Source organism: Onychomys torridus, chromosome 19 (genome assembly GCF_903995425.1).
Source record: "Onychomys torridus chromosome 19, mOncTor1.1, whole genome shotgun sequence".
NCBI classification, from domain to species: Eukaryota; Metazoa; Chordata; class Mammalia; order Rodentia; family Cricetidae; genus Onychomys; species Onychomys torridus.
In genome coordinates, this window is record NC_050461.1 from 1,859,173 (window position 1) to 1,878,903 (window position 19,731).

Below are 19,731 nucleotides of genomic sequence, written 5' to 3' on the forward strand. Positions count from 1 at the left end.
CAGGAAGAATATGCAGAATGTAGGTGGTCACTGGAGTAACAGTCTTTTGACGAAAATCATCCCTTAAAGAGGAGCTTACCTGTAATAAGAAATTTGAAACTCTGTCCAATGGAAGTCACTTTTTATAATCATAGGGAGGAAGTCAACATTCTTGGCAGTTAGCTCGTAAATCCTACCACAGTAGCCTCCTAAAGCATGGATGACCTCTTCAGAAATGGCCTATTACTGGAATATTCTCAATTCTGTACTGAAACAACTTGCTTTATGGTGAACTCTCTAAATCATTAGGAGAGTGGATATTAAGTGGTCCCATAATTACAAAGAAACACTAACTGTGCAAGGGTAGTTGTGGTTGGCCTTCATTCCACCCTGTGCATGTATATTAAAGTAGCATGTACTGCCCTAACTATGTTCAAATGAAAATATATAAAAGTTATATTCAATATTCAAAACCAGTTTTCTTTGCTTGAATACTGTGACATAAGCAAGTGAGTTCTATATTATCACTAAAATAATCTATCAACACAATGTTATTAGAAATCTCTATATCCTGTTTTGTCTATCGTTACTGGAGAGCTAGGTAGTAAAAAGTATTAATACTGTGGGGTTATAGATTCTTTCATAGATGAAATACCTATAAAAGCACTATTTTGATGATCAAGGAGTTACCACCAAAAGCAGGTTTTTAATAAGTTCTCATTTATTGCAAAAATGCTATTAGCAGAGTGTATCCTTATGGGTTGTGTTGAGAAAGTTTTTAGAGGTTCAGGTTCATGATCTGGAGTTTTCCATGGATTTGACAAAGGTTGAAAGGAAGACCTCCATTTACTTCTAAGTCACCTCTTTTCCTTTCTGTTATTTGTTTGTTTGTTTGTTGATTTTACTAAGGTTATAGTGGAGGGAGCAGGTTTGTTCAAGCCAAGCTACTCCATATTGTCCTGGTTTTAACAATCTTAGCTATTCTGAAGAGATTTATCCCTCACATCCTACAAACAGCTGACATCCTTTACTAGAAGAGATATAGATCTGGGAAAGATACCACTTTCCTCCATTAGCTCCCTCTGATATACAAGTTTCCTTGCTATTTTTTCATTAGCAGTGTGCCAATAGGCAAATTATATAACTTCTCTGTTTTTACTTTCTTATTTTTAAGATAAAATTTTTTACATGACAGCACTGTTTAGAGAATTACATGGAGTATTTTGTGTAAAAAAATATGCATAGCATAGAGAAGATTTTAAATAAATACTACTTCTCCAAGAACTTCTCTTCCAGAAAATAGAAGAGAGCCAGGGTGAGTGAAGAAAAGATCTCAGGGATTTGTATTTGGAGGTCCTTAGCTTTTGGAAAATTTATACTTCTAACACGTGTGTCTACCTACCCCCATCTCCAGTGAGAGATTCTTTCTACTATTCTACATTCCTTACAATTTTAAAAGCATCTTTCTTTTTTTGTTGATTTTAGAATGGAAAATCCAGGGCAAAATATTTTCCAGTACAGGATACCTCTCTAAGAGATACCACTTCTGTATGCTCTGCCAGCACATTGCTGTATTCCCTTGGTGCCTTCTGAAGAATGAAGAGCAGGAAGCATCAAAATTTAGTTACAAAATTTACAATTTACTATGTGTCTTTAGAAATATCTTCCAAAGTATATTGCTCACATTTTTTTCTATATTGTCTTCATTTCCTTGGAACACTGTATGTACTTGGTAAAAATATGCTAAGAGAATAAACACATTATGGAAGCAGTTGAGATAGGACATAGTAGTTTCTGAGTCAGTGAGAGTAGAAGCAATAATAATGAGATAGATGAGTAGACAGTACAAAGAATTTAAAAAATTCAGAATCTAGCTATTACACATACAGAAAGGATGAGTGAGTTGTTGGAACATTCAAATACTTGCAAGTCATAAAAATAGAGTGGCCCGGAATGCTGGCCAAGAATCCAACTAGATTTCATTATCCTCTCAGACTTCCATGCTTCTAGATGAAAATGCCACACTTTATTCTCCTAAAAGATCTAATACCTTCTTTCCTTAAGATTTGAAGTTTGCTTTTTTTAAAAATTAAGACAAAACACAAAGATCATCAAAAAGACCTCATATACTCTTCCTGTCCTTATTTTTCATCTTCCTTTCCTGCAGAGTTCAGGACTAAATTGATTGTGTGGGACCAAGGAATCAGCATTTGTGTAAGAATGGAGATGACAGAATGTGATGAAGGTGCCCTTGGAGCAAAGTAGTGCACCACAGGGCTTTAGCGCTCACATAGGGAGAGGAAATTCTCAACACCATGTAGGAACAGTTAGCATTTGTGTAACAGGCTCCTCTCTTCTAAGTGGCTAAATTGGCCCTTCTCTACTTGGACTAGTGCTCACCTTTTCTTAGTACTCAAAGACAAATACATGTGGCTATTCCTCTTTTCTTCAGATGTAAAAACCCTTGATCCTACATTGTCCCCCCAGATGCACCCTCTTTTATCCTCTCTTCTTATGAGCAAAATCTCTTGGATGTTAGAGTTTTATCCTTCTCCAGGTCTTCTCTTCTTTTTCTTACATTTATTTCAGACATCCTTTAATACATGCTTGCCATACTCCAAGTCTGGTCTTAGAAAGATCTCCAGTATACTACACCAGCATATCACAGGGCCAGTTCTTGGTGTTTAGTCTCAGCAACATGTGGCCCATTTGAGCAATGATTCTTTTGTGGGGATACACCAGCACATTGGCTACTCCAGTATAATGGCTGCTATTCATGCATCCTTATTATTTCTTCTTGTTTCTTCCATCTATATAGCTTCAAAATATTTTGTTTCCAGTCCTGAAACTACTTGAGTTTCCTTTCTACAGTCATCTCCTCTATTATGCCATCTTCTCAATATGATAGCCAGAAAAATATATACTTCATCCCTGAACTCCCAACCCATGGTACAGATCACTCTTTTTAGTATATCTTTGTCCAAAGCCAGTCAAGAGTAAATCCAAATTTTCATTCATTGTTCAATAGATTCCTGCCAAACCTATTCAGTGTTTTCTTTCTTTCTTTCTTTCTTTCTTTTTTTTTTTTTTTTTTTTTTTTTTTTTTTTTTTTTTTTTTTTTTTTTTTTTTTTTTTTGGTTTTTTGAGACAGTGTGTAGCTTTGCGCCTTTCCTGGAACTCACTTGGTAGTCCAAGCTGGCCTCGAACTCACAGAGATCCGCCTGGCTCTGCCTCCCGAGTGCTGGGATTAAAGGTGTGTGCCACCACCACCCAGCCCAGTGTTTTCTTTATCTCAAAAAAAAAAAAAATGACAATGTTCAGATTAAAAATTAGAGTTATTCTTTATTTGATCCATCTGCAAAATTCCCCATCTTTACTTAAAATATGCTTGACATCAGTCACTTGTCTTCACTCCCCTGTCACTGTCTTGGTTTCACTCCTTGGGTCTGAGCTGGTTGTTAGAGGAGTGCCCTCCTGGTGTGGTTGTTTTACTTCCACTCTCAACTTTATTGTCACTACACTGTCTTGGTAAAACAGGAAGATGCCTCATTTCACATGTGACATCGGTTAAAAGCTTCTCTGGTTAAAAGCCATCCATGTTGCCACCAGGGTAAAATCACAGACTACCCAGGACATGACCCTCTGCTCCTCTCTGGAATTCCTATCAGTTTCCTGCCTCACCTTTGAGAATTGCTTTTTTTCTTCTTCATTAAAGGGTTTATATACATGGTTTGACTTCCAGCTCTTTATAAATTTCTATTTTTTCTGCCTAGAACCTTTTTCCTCTAACTATACACACATATCTCTTTTCAGTTCATTACTGTAATGCCAACTAACCAGGAAAACAATGGCTATGTTTCACAAAATAACATGCTCATTACCCTTACCTCCTTACCATGCCCTGTTCTGATTCCTGTTTTCTCTGCGATACTCCTTATTACCTGACATCTGACTTATTTTCTTGTCTATTCTGCTGCCTAGATCAAATTCTTATTGAGGGTCATTAAAAAAAATATGTTCACTGCTGTTTTTTTTTTTTTCCAGAACATTGGAATATAACAAATGGTATGTACTTTACTAATGTATCCAAGAGCATTTAGAAATGAATAAAAATCCCATTCATCAAGGAAATATCTGACTAGGCCTTTATAAGTCATTAATAGTTACATGTAATATGTGTCCAATTATACCAAATACATACAAACACACACACACACACACACACACACACACACACACACACACTGAGAGACAGAGACAGAGAGACAGCGAGAGAGACAGAGAAAAGAAAGAGAGAGAAAGATTAAAGTAATAGAATTAGTTGAGAATCATAATAGCTAGCCTCTAGTCTTAACAACTGTCATTAACCAACTCTGATTCTAAATATATATTTTTTGTCATAATTTTCTCATTTGTCAAGTGATACTATTTGACTAGACTAGCAATTCTGAGACTGGGGTCTACTGATAACACACCAGCCTATGGGCTTCAAAGGATATGTTCATGTTATTTATTGCAGGTAAAAGTTTGAGGCCATATGGAAATGTATGTATTTATTTTATGTTGAAATGTAGAAAAGATCTGTGAAGTGGAAAATATCTTTGAAGGAGTTTGTGGTTATGGGGCTGGTACAAGATATCAAACCCATGGCCTTGTGAGAGGTAGGTAAGTACTTGTCCACTGAGTTATAACCCACGTTCAAGTTTCTTTAAATCCTAACTTCATACTGACTAAATTTTAAACTCAGTGTTTGAAGACACATCAGTGCTGTTGTGCCCTGCAGGAAGGCAGTCTCATTATTGCCACATTCTGAACAAGCCACTCCTTTTCGTGTCAGATTGGAATTTGCTATGTGTAAAATGGATACGATGATTCAAAATACACCTAAGAGTTCTGCATTCAAGTTAACTGAGCCAGGTTGAAACAAACAAACAAACAAAAAAAGCAAACAACAACAAAATAAATCCCAACAATGAACTCCATGAGTAGTCAAAAAGGAGTATGGGCGGAGGGTTCCTGTAGCCAACTCAGGAACTGGTTGACCTTTTCAAATGTGGAAGATGCCCTTGAGGTGACTGTGGGTATAGATTTTTATGATTTCCAGAATGGAAGTAGACTCTAAATCCTTAGATGTTTAACTCATATATTATGGAATATTAGTTAAGAATGTGTTAAATTCTTTTACACTGTGCAATATTTGTTTAATGATACAAAGATATGTTGCATTCTTTTATGTTGCATTTGTTACTTTGTGAAGCTGTGTTACTTTGCCTGTCTGAAACACCTGATTGATCCAATAAAGAGCTGAATGGCCAATAACTAGACAGGAGTGATAAATGGGAAGGACTAGCATGCAGAGAGAATACATAGAAGAGAAGAAAGAAGAGAGAAGAGTAAGAAAAGGAGGAGAGAAGGATGCTGGGGGCCAGCCACCCAGCCACACAGCCAGACATGGAATAAGAAGCAAAGAAAAGATGTACAGAAATGAAGAAAGGTAAAAGCCCAGAGCCAAAAGGTAGATAGGATAAATAGTTAAGAAAAGCTGGATAGAAATAAACCAAGCTAAGGCTGGGCATTCATAAGAAAGAGTAAGTCTCCGTGTATTTATTTAGAAGTTGGGTGGCAGGTCCCCAAAAAGCAAAGAAAAAAAAAACCCAACTACGCTCACAGATTTTAAAATAAACTCTAAGAAATGTCTCTGTAGCATTAGATAGGGTTTAGAAGGCTTTAATGAATGTGTGCATTATAATGCCCTTTTATCAGTCTCCATTTTTTTTAGAATCTAGACATTTTGCTTTTGAGGAAATAAATTTGTCACATGCATAGTTTTGATTTGTTCTACTCTTCTCTCAGCTCTTCTCCTTCTCCCTTGCTCTTGGTATGGCCTGTTGTATAGTTCTTTGTAAGTGTGAGCTGTTTGTCCTGGAAAAGAAATCCATAACTGGACTCTAAGTTTACACATCCACCAAAAGAGATTATTCCAAAAGCCTTCCCTCCCCAAATACAATATGGGCCAGAGGGCATCACTGGAGCAAGTTGCTCCCAGAACTTTCATGCCAGCCTGTCTGTCGAACACTTAAAGCAAAATAAGACACAGTCCCTGCTCCATGGGCTCAGAACTACCACCAAGCAAGCAGCTGGATGCCTTTCACCTAGTTATTTTCATTGGCAGGTGTTTTGCTTCCCTCCCTGAAAGGGTGTGTGTGGATATTAAGATGACATGGAGAGTGTCTTTGGCTAGTACACAAGTTGTCTTCATTACTCTCATCTGGCAATAAGACTGAATGGAGCATTTTTTTCCTGAGCCTGGCCCAAACTGTGCTGTGCTTGGAGGGCCTATTAGGCTGCAGGTCACAGCAGCTGGAGCCCAGGCGCCTGGAGCCGGTCACGCGTCTGTGCTGTCCGGTCCAGGATGCACAATGGAGTCATTGACTATTTATTTTCTTCATACAACAAGGCTGCTGTTGCCTTAATTACAGGAACCTTCTACCCATCCCCTGGATCTTTAAACCACAAATGGACTCTCCATGACACTAACTCATTTCTCTCTGTCTGACTTAAGCCCTAGTCTCCTAGAGGCAGCTAAGCACAGTAGGGGTGCGTGCGTGCGTGCGTGCGTGCGTGTGTGAGTGTGTGTGTGTGTGTGTGTGTGTGTGTGTGTGCGCGCGCGCGTGCATGTTCATGTGCGTGTGTGTGTATATGTGTGTGGGGGCTAAAGAGCCTGGGATGTTGAACAAAGTAGGAAGTAGAGACTTGGGATTTTGGTAGGACTGAGTCATATGCTAGCTAGCCCACGGTGTGAGGGGTGACAATAAGGACACAGGTCAGGAAAAGGTTTTACTCAGATTGATTTTCAGGAGTTGCAATGACTGCAGGTCAAAAAACACAGCAAAAGGACAAATGCTCCTCGGCAAGCCCGTTGGGCTGCTCTAGGGTGAACCTGAGCTGCTCTGCTTCCGGACCTTCAGAATTAGACTGGAGTGCCACAGGGAGTACAGCTGCCCCCAGGCTCCCTCCGCAGAGCCTAGGAATTCCACCTGGCCTTCTTCCTAGTACAGTCCCTTTGAAATTTGTCTCCTGGGCCGGTATGCAGAGCCTGTTCAGGCTTGGCCTCTCTTAAACCTCCTAGAGACTAGTCGCTCAGCAATGTACTCTGGGGGGAACTACTAAGTCTCCACTCCAGTTAATATTGTAAGGCTGAGGATAAAGTAGCAACGGCATTGAATAGATGTTGACTTTTCTGACCCAGAGGAGCGCAAATCCGGCATTGTTTGCAGAAGCGAATCGCCCCCCCCCCCCCCCCCGAGAAGCAGCAGGAGACCGGTGTGCTCTTTGCTTCCTGCCCCCACCCCTGACTCCTAGAAGCAAGCAGAGGAAAGACCCCAGCACTCAGGCATCCCTTCCCACTGTCCTTTAAAAACCTCTCTCAATATCATGTATGTGAATACTTATATATGCTCATTTCCCCAATAGTGGAGAAGAGGACCCGAGGTTCTGGGCCTGCCAAGTCTCAAAATCCCTCAGCATTCAAGGATCTACTGGGGAGAGCAAAATCAGGTATTAAGGGGTTAGACCTGTGCAGAGAGGGCCTGCCAGATCCTTTATACTGGAAGTCCCTTTCCATGCTAACAGCAACCAGGAGCCCCGAAAACTCATTAACTCTGACAACCGGGATAGAAGTAGGAACATAGATTAAGATGAACCCCACAAACCTCAAAGGGAAATGCAATGGTTGAACCAAAAGGGTCACTTTGGAGACAATCGGCTGCTCTCCAGATGCTGGCAACAGAGAAGTCTTTTTGCCGTTGCCATGGTTTCGGAGCAGTATAAAAGCCGCCACCTAGAAGCAGACAGGTTAAAATTCCTTATACCCGATGTAGCTTCTCAGAGCCAAGCAATTTCCTTGGCTGTTTTGTGTTACCCACTATCATTCAGAGCATCTCGGTGCCAGTCCCCCTATCCTTGGATGTGAATGTACTGGCAGGGGACGATATCAGGGCTGAGTGTTCAGGAAGCACTAGATGGTTAGCACTCGGAATTCTCTCATAGGAGGTCTTGAAATTAAGAGTGTGCGCTGCTCCGGGGTGGGCCTGGGAGCCCTGGAGCTAGTACCAGCTTGGGGAAAGAAGCGCGGCTCCTTTAAAGCAGGAGGCGAGGAACCCCCGCCAGGAGGCGTGTCGGTCTCCAGCGCCACTGCTGCGGCTCCGCGGTCGCGGTCTCCGCCGCCGCCGTCACTCGCGCTCGCGCTGGCGGCTGCGTGGCTGAGGCTCGGAGCCGGGGACTTCCCGCTGGACCTCCTCCCGCCGTGGCTCCAAGGGGGACTGCTGCAGTCCCTCCCCGCCACCTTCACCCCAGCTCCAGGTAAGCACTCGCTGACGTGGAACCCTAACCCGGAGTTCATTCCCAAGGTGTTGGCTCTGGGTATGGAAGAGCCGAGGACCCTGGAGGAGCGCTGGCAGCCGGGAGGAAAGGAAGAAGCCAAAGGCAGCCTGGCGGAGTCGGTGCGCTCCAGGCACCTGCTGGATGCAGTCGCTTGGAGAGCTTTGTCCCACTCGCTGCAGCCAGTCTCACACAAGGATGCAAGTGGCTCATTTGACTGCAGGCGCGCTTATATTCTCCACATAAAATATTTTAATAAGTGTATGTGTCAGGAAGTGGCCTCAACTACTGGGACTCAAGGCGAAGAGAAGCACAGGGAAGAAGCTGTGTATCTGCGTGTCATAGCAACTCCTCATCCTTCTTTCGTTCACCAAGTCCTTGAATCGCCCTGATCCATATCTCTGGGCTGAGAAAGTAGAGATTATTTTAACTAAGGACAGTATTAAAAGCTTCTGGAAAAGAAAGAAAGAAAAAGAAAAAAAAAATTAACCGAAACTCTCAGGGCATCCCGTAGGGGTTAGGACTGGCTGCATCACCAAGGCGGATCATAAATGTTCAGAACTTTCAACCAACCACATTCCCTTGTATTTTTATCTTCAGGTGCATAGGAACGAGTTGGGAGGGAGGGAGGGAGGGAGGGAGAAATATCAAATAGGACCGGAGCTACTAAGATAAAGATTTGGACTTAAAGGTTGGAGAGTATTAGAATCTACCTTCTGATAAGGAAAGGAACAGATCACCTTCTTATCATTTCCCCATCTTCACACTGTAAGTAGTCTGTCATCAAAATTACCTATGGATTGATTCTTTTCATCACATGAGATATGAGTACTTCATTTGAATAAGTCTGCAGTTTAGTTGCTAAAAGATGTGCAATTATATTTCGATTTGTAGTTGTTTTAGTTCCTAACTTTATAACTTTGTAGAACACATTCCCCCAGCAATCAAGTCAGCTAATCAAATCCCAGTGACCTTAGAAACTTACATGTTAAAGAAATTGAAGTATACAGGGGAAGGTAAGACAGAAATAATGAAGGGCTGAACACCTATGTCTTTTCTTTTCAATTAAAATCCACTGAAGATTGTACATGCTGAATTTTAAAAAAAGATCTTGATAGACATAAATTGATTTGCTTCATTTCTTAATCAAGATACATTTCCAGCATCTAAATATTAATTAAAAGTATAAGTATCATTAGCTTTCAACATAGCAGAATGCTAATAGAACAATTGATAATGTGTTTAGAATCCCAAAGAATAGCATAGTGATCATAATTAGGGTAGATTGCAGGTATGCAACAGTGTGGTTTCAACTGATCTGTCTCAGACTTTATTCTGTGGCCCCTTTAATGTCATGATTGAGCAAGCTGTTGATTTTATCTAAACCTCAACACAATAGGCCACTTGCATGGAAAAATGCCTTGGGTGTTACTAGAAGATGAGGTTTCTCAAATGTCCTATAACAACCAGACAGCAATGTGAGGTCCAGTAGAAGCCTGTCACTTGTGTGAGAAAATTTGAAAGCACTACACATATGACATGGAAGAGCCTTTGAGACAACTTTGAAATTCAGATTGTTCTAGAATATACATTTGCTGTTTCTAGCTAAAGGTATAGGAATTGTCTTTTAAAGGTTCTGCTATAAGGATTATTACACATTTGCTCATGCCCCAGCAGGTGGCAGCTAACTAGAATATGATTCATTTTCACCAAGAGACTAGGAAACTAAAATTGCTTCTCAAGTAATAGTGCCCAAGAATAAGAGGTCATTAGTGTCAGGTAATACAAAATGCAGTGAAAGATGAAGCTAGTGCCTTTTGTCATTCTCTTGCAGTTGTTGTAGGAACAAGCTTTGTGTGAACGTGATATACAGTTTCTCCCTTTATTATTCACCATAGGCTTGGTAGTTTTTCATAACAGCCTTCTTTGGCATTTTAAGGCTTTCTTCTAGACACAGCTTCTCTCTGTGTGAACATATATGTGTGTGCTGTTTTTCATCTCTGCTTTGACCTTGGAACCCTCACAGATTTAGCTCCTAGCAATAAAGATTGCCATGTGGTTGAAATAACTGCACAGTAAATGAATCTATAGGATAAAGCACACAATTCTCACTACTTTTAAATATAAATATTCACTGGAAACCTAAATAAAGTATTTCCTTTTCATTTTCTATTAAGAAATAAGCAAATACAGAACCGGCACAGTTTTAAGATAATTAAATGTGATCAGTAAAATACTTAATAACCATCAATACTCAGAACTTTAATTATAGTGTCAGTATTAAGGAGATCTTGCAATAACTTCAAAATATCGATATAACAAACAAGGCATCCTCTACATCACCTCATCATTTTATTGTGTTTGAAATGTAAATTACTGATTTGTTGCTCTTGGTCTGAAGAGTGAAGCTTAATAAGGGAAGGATGGAATTAATCTGTTTTCCCTCCTAACAGATGGAAATCTGGAGGTGGGCAATTAAACGTGATAACTAATTGTACATTTCAGAAATGTCTTACGCCACTGAATATTGACAGCATGTTTCAGCATTCAAAATTTTTCCATGCTAATTTTTTGTATGAGGAAACAAGTTCTTTAGTTCTCTTGAGGAGCCTCACAATGAGGTTAGTGGCTTTTGTAGTAGTACGCACTGGAAAGCAATCACTGTTTGTATATTTCAGGTATGTTAAACAACCCATTACTCACATTGAAAAATACACTCAACACAGTTCACAAAATTGATTTCTTGACTGTGTTCTCCAGTGATTCAAACTACTCATCTCTGTAATAGAAATGTGATATTGTCATTTCATATGGCATATATTATCCGTTCATTTTACCATTTTCAATATCAGACAGACTAAATCCATGTCCAAAGCGCTGTCCGAGGTCCTGAAAAAGGTTTGTCTCTGGTATTGAAGAAGTCCAGCTGGACAGGTGGAATTGCTGTTATGTTAAAGCTTTTCAACTTAGTTGTTGGATGTAAATGAAACAGTTGAAGATATGTGCAAAGCTGGTTCTTTAGAGACCACTTAGTAGTAAAGGAATTTTTTTTTTTACAGTTTATTTTGTGTGAATTTTATGAATCCAAAGCTTTTCTTTCACTTTCCCGCTAGACATCCAACAACATAAGTAGTTGAGAATGCTAGGTGTAAGTATAAAAATAACAAATGCTATGAAAAATACTGTTATGCTAAAAGAATTTGTGAACAAGAAATTGTGGTACAGTGTGTTTACTCTGGTTCCACGAAATGCCAGCTACACTGCAAAAATTGCAGAAATTTGATTAGTCACAACAGAACATGCTATTTTCAGGTAGTTGATATCAGTTATATTGGGAAATGAAAACAACTAAGAATATGTGTTTTTCCCTGGCTCTCATTATTTTCTCTACAAGGGTGAAGAAGAAGAAAATGAACAAATAGAATGGAATAAATGAGACAGCAATACAAGACAGGACATGTTGGTCTTTAACATATTTTATAAGTGATGTTTCAAACATGGACTGAAGGAGTCGCTAGATACCCTTGGTTTCAGCACTAGATGTTCCTTTTAAAGTGCTTAAATAGTGGAATTGTTTGACGGGATTTCCTGCTAGATTGCCAAACTAGCTATTCATGATACTTATTTTTTATCACTGCAGTTATGCCTCTCTCTTAAAAAAAATCAATGTCTCTTAGCACATTTGAAAATGTAGAGTTTTTCAATCAGCATTTTATAATAATATCTTAAGAAAATATAGAAAGTAAAAAATCACTATGATGTAATGACTATATTGTGGTATCTTCTTGCTACTTAAAAACAGCTTAACCATAGTAATATAAGAACTTAAACAGTACTCATACCACTCCATTAAAATTAGGTAGCCTTCAATATGATGCAATAATATAACTTTTATAAGGTTTAACTTATGCCCCAATTGTTAATGAACAGAGATTAATAGTAAAACACAAGTTCAACGATTTTCCCTTTGCACTTCTTAACAAGGTGAAAATGTCATCGATGTGGTCATTATTGCTTTTCTTATTATCTCTTCCTACTACTATAAATGGCAGTAGTGGATCCGGGATAACCATTTCCTTGTGCAGCACATTGCCTATTTCAACAAAATTTTTATGTTAAAAGTGTCCATTTCTTTACTTTTAACTTGAATAAATTTCTACTTGTGAAAGTCCAGAGAAAAGATGGGTTTAAATATTGCCATCAGAAAAATAGCTGGTGACAAGATTTTTTAGACAAAACTATATTACATTTTAAAAGGAAAAATAATTTTCAAAAAGGATAAAATGTGGACACAAAGCCTCTGGAATCTGTTGCTGCAACTCAAAGACCATTGTCTTTGTATAGGATTATTTCAGGTATGATGAGTTGAAAAAATGATTCCTTCATTTCCCCCGAAAGTCCACCTGAAGAAATATCTCTTTACTAATCAAAGAATATGTCACTCCAGTTTTTAAAGAACACATTCTGCTCTCCGAATGCATTGCATTGTGTATTTATTCTTTTCTACTCAGATTTAAAAACTATAAGACTCTCTCAGCTTAACATAAATTAAATTGACACCACAGTTCCCTGTTTTAGAGCATTTCTTTTTTAAAAATACAACTCCTAGACAAAGTGACTTTGACTTAGCTAGTCAATTATTAAAATGCATCAGCTGATTGTAAGAGGTGTGTTTGCATACACCAGGCACTTTCTGCAGCTTCTTACTGAAAAATCAAAGCAATTTTCATCGCATCACGTAAATAAATCTTCATTTTTTGCTATTCAAGGCGAGCTATCAGGACGGTTGCATAATATATATTGGGAAGCTCAGTGGCAGGAAGCAGCTATCTCAATTTTTCTCACTTTATCTTGGCTTAACGTCAGAAGCTGTGCAGCAGTGCAGTGGAATAAGGCCTGGCAAAACCCTTGCCAGCAAAGCGCCCTTTGTGTTGGGACTGTAGCTGGCTTTCAACACCTAGTCGTTGCAGGGCTGGACTTCCTATTGATTTTCCTCTTCTTGTGCTCTCCCAGGCTCGCGTGGCCGGACATTGTGCTTGCTGGATTTCTCCCGGATGCTCCCAGACTAACATGGATGTCCCACCATCCCTTGCAGTGGAAGCTTGCTCCTTGGCGCAGTGAGTGAAGAACATGCAGCGACTGCTAATGGGTTTGGGAAGCGGAGACTCCTTCCTCTTTCTGTGACCATGCCGTGATTGTGTCTGCGGCCACTACTCACACATCCTTCTTCTTGTGCAAGCCCGGAGCCTAACGCTAGATCGGGGGAAGTGGGTGCCTCGCGCGCAGGCACAGAAACATCATGAAGATTATTTCCCCGTTTCTAAGTAATCTAGTCATCAGTCGCTCCATTAAAGTCCTGCTCTGCTTACTGTGGATCGGATATTCGCAAGGAACCACACATGTGTTAAGATTCGGTAAGATTCCCGGCATCTCACCACCACCCGTGTGGGCTCAGAGGCGCCGGATGTAAACAGGCAGTTGCTCTGCTTGGCGTGGGCTTGCAGCTTCCAGACCTGCTCCCTCCCGGGTTTTAAAGACCGCCGCCTGCTTTCATTTATCCTCTCTATTTATCTTCATTTTATTTTGGGCCCCGAGAGGGTGAAGGAGGTGCTAATTCCTGGCAATATTGGCCGATATACCGCCTCACCCGTAGCCCGCCCCAGGGACAGCGGTGACAGGGGCAAGCCTAGGATGCTTTGGTCTCCCCGGAACCTTCCTGCTGTCCGGGTGGCTCGGTCAGAGCCAGAGTGAGCGCTGCTTGTGCTACTGATGAGTTAGTGTCTGGTAACTCTTCCATGAGTTGCATCTGTCCGCTTCTGCCCAGACCTGTCTAGGTCCTCACCTGCAAACCTAAGGCACCAGCCCTTCTGATTTCTTCTCGAAGAGAAGCTTATTGGTCAATTTAATCTTTTCTTTTCTTTCCTTGGTGCTGTTTCTCATATGCAGAGCTTTAGGAAATAGTGCTGTATAATTGAAAGCTGTATTTGCTAGTAGGAAGATGTCACTCAGTGCAGCGAAACAGCGATCCTGCCAGGCTAATTGTTTTGTTTTTTAACTTGCTGAATTCTTTTACAGCTTTCCCCCTCTCTCCCCCTGCACAGAACCCCAACCCAGTAAATAAGGAATGGTAGTAACTGGAAGCAAGGGCGTCGGGAGGGGACTTGAGTGTGGGGTTCTGAGTGCGTCTTTGTTTCATCTGACATGGATAAAAGATCCTAGGTAGATACATTTGAGAAGGATTTATAGTTTCCCCAAGAATCTAGGCTTCTTTCTTGAAGGAAAAATCTAAATGTGAGCTTCCAGTAAAGTCATTAGTCAGGAAGTCTGCTTGAAGGAAATGAAGGGTAGGAAATGCCCAGCTGCTCTGGATGACCAACGGGGATGTTTTTAGTGAGCTCAGAACTCATCAAGGAAAGTTCCCTAAAGAAGGGCATTGCAAAAGAGGAAAAAGTGAACAGGGCTTGAGTGCCCACTCTAGGTGCCTTCTCTGTCAGCTCAAAGGGGATCTTAACCAGAGAGGGTAGGGAACATAAATACAGGGCATGTATCTTTGAAATAAAAGTAGACACATTAATTTTTCTGTCAGAATATAGCAGGGGTTGCCTGTCTCTTCTGTAACACTAGCAGCATCTCCTGTTTTTTCCAAGTGATCATTCTCTAGTGCTAAAACTCACTGTCTTCCCCAAGCTTTGTGAAAATAAACTAGAAATGCTTTTAAATATATTTGAAAAGGTAACCCCCTCCTCATATGCCATTTAGAGTCAAAAAGACTGGTAATAACATGAGACAATAGAGTATAGCTAGATCTGGCTTGGGTATTTTCCTGCTTTCTTCAGTCTTTAGATGGTACTTAAGCATGTTGCTCTTAGCAACAAGCATCCACCGGAATGTCTGCTTCTTTAGACAGAATTAAAGAAGTCCCTATATTCCTAGGAACTGTGTGTGAAGATATGCATGGTATATGTGTCACAACAATTTGTTTACTTGCATGGGAAGTGCTATACTATGGAACACCCCCCCCCCAATTTTTTTTTTTTTTTTTATTCAAAGTCCTTACACGGTCTTGTATATCTTCTCATGTGTTTGTGAATGAGTATGCTTTGGTAAGAATGTACATGACTGGGGGAAGGATGAATTGGGGCCTGAAAACTGCCACTAACACTCTCAAGACTTAATTATTGCTGCTCTGGTCTTGCAGCACAATATTTGCTGAATCATTAGATTGTTACATTTGCTGATCATTTCATATCTTCATATTAAAAATCTTGATGTCTGTGGCAGTATAGCAGCTTTCCAAAAGAGCACAAACACAAGAGCCTAGATTCTTGTGAAAGCTATAAATCCTTCTAAAATGTAACACACACACACACACACACACACACACACACACACACACACACAAAGTTTTCCTAGACAAACTCTAAAAATGGTCCTTAATAAATAGGGCACTAGGTGAAGATCTCCACACCAGGCCCTTCACACCCTAGACCATCTTCTTTGTAGATGATCTGTGTTTTTCTTCTACATAAGCATCAAATGTCTTCTACCTGTAGATACATGTTCTCTAAATCTGACCTCACCCACCAGGAAGGATTGGGTATAGTTGTAATCATTGGAACATTCCCTGTTGAGACTATTTTGATGCAGTGTTGGGAGTTTTATTTTCTTCCAGGGTAAAAAGTACTGAGTAGATTGGATGGTTAGTTAAGTGCCTATACATACCTCTTGAAAATGTTTATTTTAAACTTTGGCTCTAAAGTTAAATCGTCGCTGGCCTTCTGCCCTGGGAGGAAAGGGTTGGAATTGTTGTTGGGCAGCTGTCCTTGGGCAGTGACAGACAGTTATATGTGGGTGAAAGCCACCTCCTTGCCTCAGGTCTATTGCAGGAGGCAGCTTAGAGTGAGGCTACACAGTCTGTCCCAGAGAAAGGCTTTTGGCTGCTTGCTTCTGCTTGGAGCTATGGTAACCTTGAAGCTGGCTTGAGGCCACTCTAGATCCTTTTTCCCCAACTGATGATGAAAATTCACCCTCATAAGCTCTGTGCTGTTCTCCCTGCTCCCAATAGACTTGACCCTTCCTCTTCCTATCAGCTCTGGAAAGTCAGGCTTCCCCACAGCTCAAGGTGTCTTGACCCTGAAGTAACTTCCTTTCCCTGTCTATCAATTTCTGCCCTCTTTATGCCAGCATCTCCCTCATGGTTTTCTCTCCCCACCCCCAAACCACGGAGCTGCAATGGAGTGCTAGGGCTTGGGGTGGGGGTTGTGCTGTTGCTGTCTCCAACTTTGCCACAGCGACTTTCTAGTACCAAGAAAACTTTGCAGCTGCACCCAGGAGCACCCTATACGCCAGGCCAGGCCGGACTTTGGGGCACTTTGCACTGTCTTAGTAGCTGCTAGGCAAATCACTCTGCAGCGCTGATCCCTGGGCACTTTCCCAAAGCTGTAAGGCCATATGAGGTAGTGAGGGAGGGGGCCCAAGTGTTGGCTAGGTGTTACCTATTGGCCAGTGGGGCTGAGAGGCCCGGCCATAGGGGTCTTTTATTTTGGGTCCTGGCTGTTTCGATACCTCCGAGCCTGAGACTCAACTTGGCTTCTTTAGACTGTGTTCCCCCCGCCCCTCCAGGGGGCGTGTTTTCAGAGGTAAATTGTGTTGCTGAAAGTTGGACCCAGGGCCGAGGTCAAATCAGATATCTGCAGCCTGCTGGGTTGGGCAGAAAGCCCACCACTACTCCCAGACTTTTCCCTAAACCTTGCAACAGCGGCTGCATTCCAGAGCCCAGCCATATGGAAATGAGATACCTTTGTTCTTATGCATCTGCATCTGAGAGTGGGCCACAGGGATGCCCAAGTGGGTGTGATCCTCGGAGTGAGGTGCTGGAGCTACAACATACAGTTCTGCTTAAGACGTTTCTTCTATTACTTAAGCGTGTCCTTCTCTTCGGGCTGCTTCTGATCTGCTCTGTTCCCAGTCCCCAGAGAATCAGCTGAAGAGTGGCTTCTTTTCTGCCCTGGTTGACCTCTCTGGGTTCTGGCTTGTATACTTTTTATCGTCACCACATCCCAAACTGCTACTCTCTTTCTGATCTTGAGGTCCTATTATTCAGTCTTGACCCGAATTGCCATTTAGGACGCTGAGAGCACAGACGTCAACCAAAACTTTGAAACAGAGCAGTTTCTCGAAAACAGCCCTTTCCAATAAGCTGAGCAAATGGTCTGTCACTTCTTAATAAGTGACGCTTTTGACTAAAAATTTTTTTCTTTCTTATGCCAGTCCGGGGAGCGTTTTTGCTCAAAAGTTTCCGAGTTTAGGTCTTCCTTCCCAGATGCGCTGTGTTTTTTCTTGGCACTACCTCAGCCAGCCGACATCCACTACCCCAGCTTTGCATACCTGGTGCCTAAGTCCTAGGTGAAGGCACAGCCAGGAGCAACTCACTAGATAAAATCCAGACCTTGGAGGGAATGAAACTGGTTCTTGTGGAAATTTTCCTGTACTCCCAGAGACAAGGCTTCCTGGCAGATGCACTACACCATCCAGGAACTGAGGGCAGTGACTGAGAGCTGGGAAGCTGCCACTCTCCACAAGTTCTTTGAAAGAGATTTTTCTTCCTTTGGGAGGTAAAGTGGGAGGGGAGGAGGAGTGGCCTTATGTCTAGGATCTTGAAAACTGAGAGAGAGGATGGGAGTGATTGCAGCCAGTATCTCTGAAAAAGATAAAACTTGCTCACCTGTGCTCTGGATGGCAGGAGAGGGAAATCTGCTACAATCGCCAACTAGGGCGCGTTTTATAAAGATCTGTTTTTCTGATAAGTCGTAGCTTAGTTTTAAAGCGTCAAAGAATAACTTGATGTGATCCATCAAGGGAGGCACAATCATTTCAGAAAATGACTTTGAAAAATGATCTTTCTTTCCTCTGGAAATAGTTCTCCACCCAGTCACATGGAACTCAATGGTGTTTTTCCGTCTTTGCAAGGTTGTCTTTCAGAAGTGAACAAGGGTTTATACATCAATGGACATTTCTTCAACAAAGTTTGGCTTCTGGTTCAATTTAAGTGATCAATAAAGTGTGTTCATTCCCAGATTCTGTAATGTCACTGTTTCAACATTTACTTTGCAAGGGAAGTTAATATAAATTGCTTTCACACAAAGGGTGAAAATACTATAGATTGGCGGTTCTCAGACTTAGACCCTATAATATAGTTCCTCATGCTGTGATGACCCCAACCATAAAATTATTTTTGTTGTTACTTCGTAAGTGTAATTTTGCTACTGTTATGAAATAATGTTTTGCTACTGTTATGAAATAATATTTTTGGAGATAGAGGTTTGTCAAAGGGGTCATGATGTATAGGGTGAGAACTACTACTATAGATGAATGCTGATATAGTATTGATTTTCAGAACGTTTCAAATCTGCTCCTCAGATTATAGAGTGTTGTCTGTGGTAAAATGACATAATCTCTTGTGGTACTTAGTTATCATAATTTCTGATAAACAAAAGGCTTTTCTTGTTTGTTGTACAATTTAATATTTTTGTGGAAAAGTGAATTCCCATGTTTAGGATTTTACTCTGCTACTATAACCTCAATTCTGCAAATTTCTTGAAAATCTTAACACCCATTTTTACACATACAGTAAAATATAGTCTAGTGTCTTTCAAATGTATAGACCTACAAGTTATTATATGCTGCATGCATAGTACTTGGTGTTTACACATCTTTTTCCTAAAGTGGCACCATGTGTTGGGATGCAGGTGTTGCATGATTGTTTTGAGTGGTGAAGATTTATCTTCTAAGGGCTTTCATTTTGTAGCCCACTTATCTAAGTATTAAAAGTGCTCTGAATTAATCTTGAATTCTAAATCTTAGCATGAAAGAGAAGGACAAAAGTCACCCTGAAAGGAAGGCAGTAGGTGTACACTGTCATTATTGATGAGTTTAGATTCAACACTGCAGAGGTAGACTTCCATCTGATAACGTCATAGGACTTCCTGTTTTTCTTTGCTGCTTCTGCTGACAATTGTGTAAGGTAATTAAATTGGCTGATTGAAGTCACAGTGGTCATGGGGCGATAAAGACCATTTGGATTTAATGGAATTTAAAACAACAGAGCACTGAACACAACTCTTACCGAACAAGAATTTTAATGGCCCATTCAGGGTGCTGACTAAATAGAAAACCCTTAACAAGTTTAATTGAAAGGGCAAGGCAGATTAGCACTATATAGTCTTTATGGTTGAAGATTGGGGAATTAAAATTATCCCTTTAAAAGACTCATTAATGAATTATCAAGATTTAATGTAGGTTAAATAAGTCTTCCTTAGACCTTCATCGTGTACTGTGAACCTAGGTTTAGGACCAAGTTTCAATAAAGAAATA

The 19,731-nt window shown here is 40.8% G+C and overlaps 1 protein-coding gene across 2 annotated transcripts in view; it reads left to right on the forward strand.

The window, feature by feature from the left end:
* Window positions 1-8,171: 8,171 nt before the first annotated feature.
* Grik2 (glutamate ionotropic receptor kainate type subunit 2) overlaps window positions 8,172-19,731 on the forward strand; it is a 624,705-nt gene continuing 613,145 nt past the window's right edge. Inside the window, exons 1-2 of one of the 2 annotated variants that reach the window (XM_036168913.1) lie at window positions 8,172-8,340; window positions 13,372-13,772. In XM_036168913.1, the coding sequence (XP_036024806.1) occupies window positions 13,658-13,772 (115 nt within the window). In that variant the 5' untranslated portion in view covers window positions 8,172-8,340; window positions 13,372-13,657. The remainder of the gene's footprint in view (window positions 8,341-13,371; window positions 13,773-19,731) is intronic. The other variant, XM_036168912.1, reaches the window with a different exon arrangement.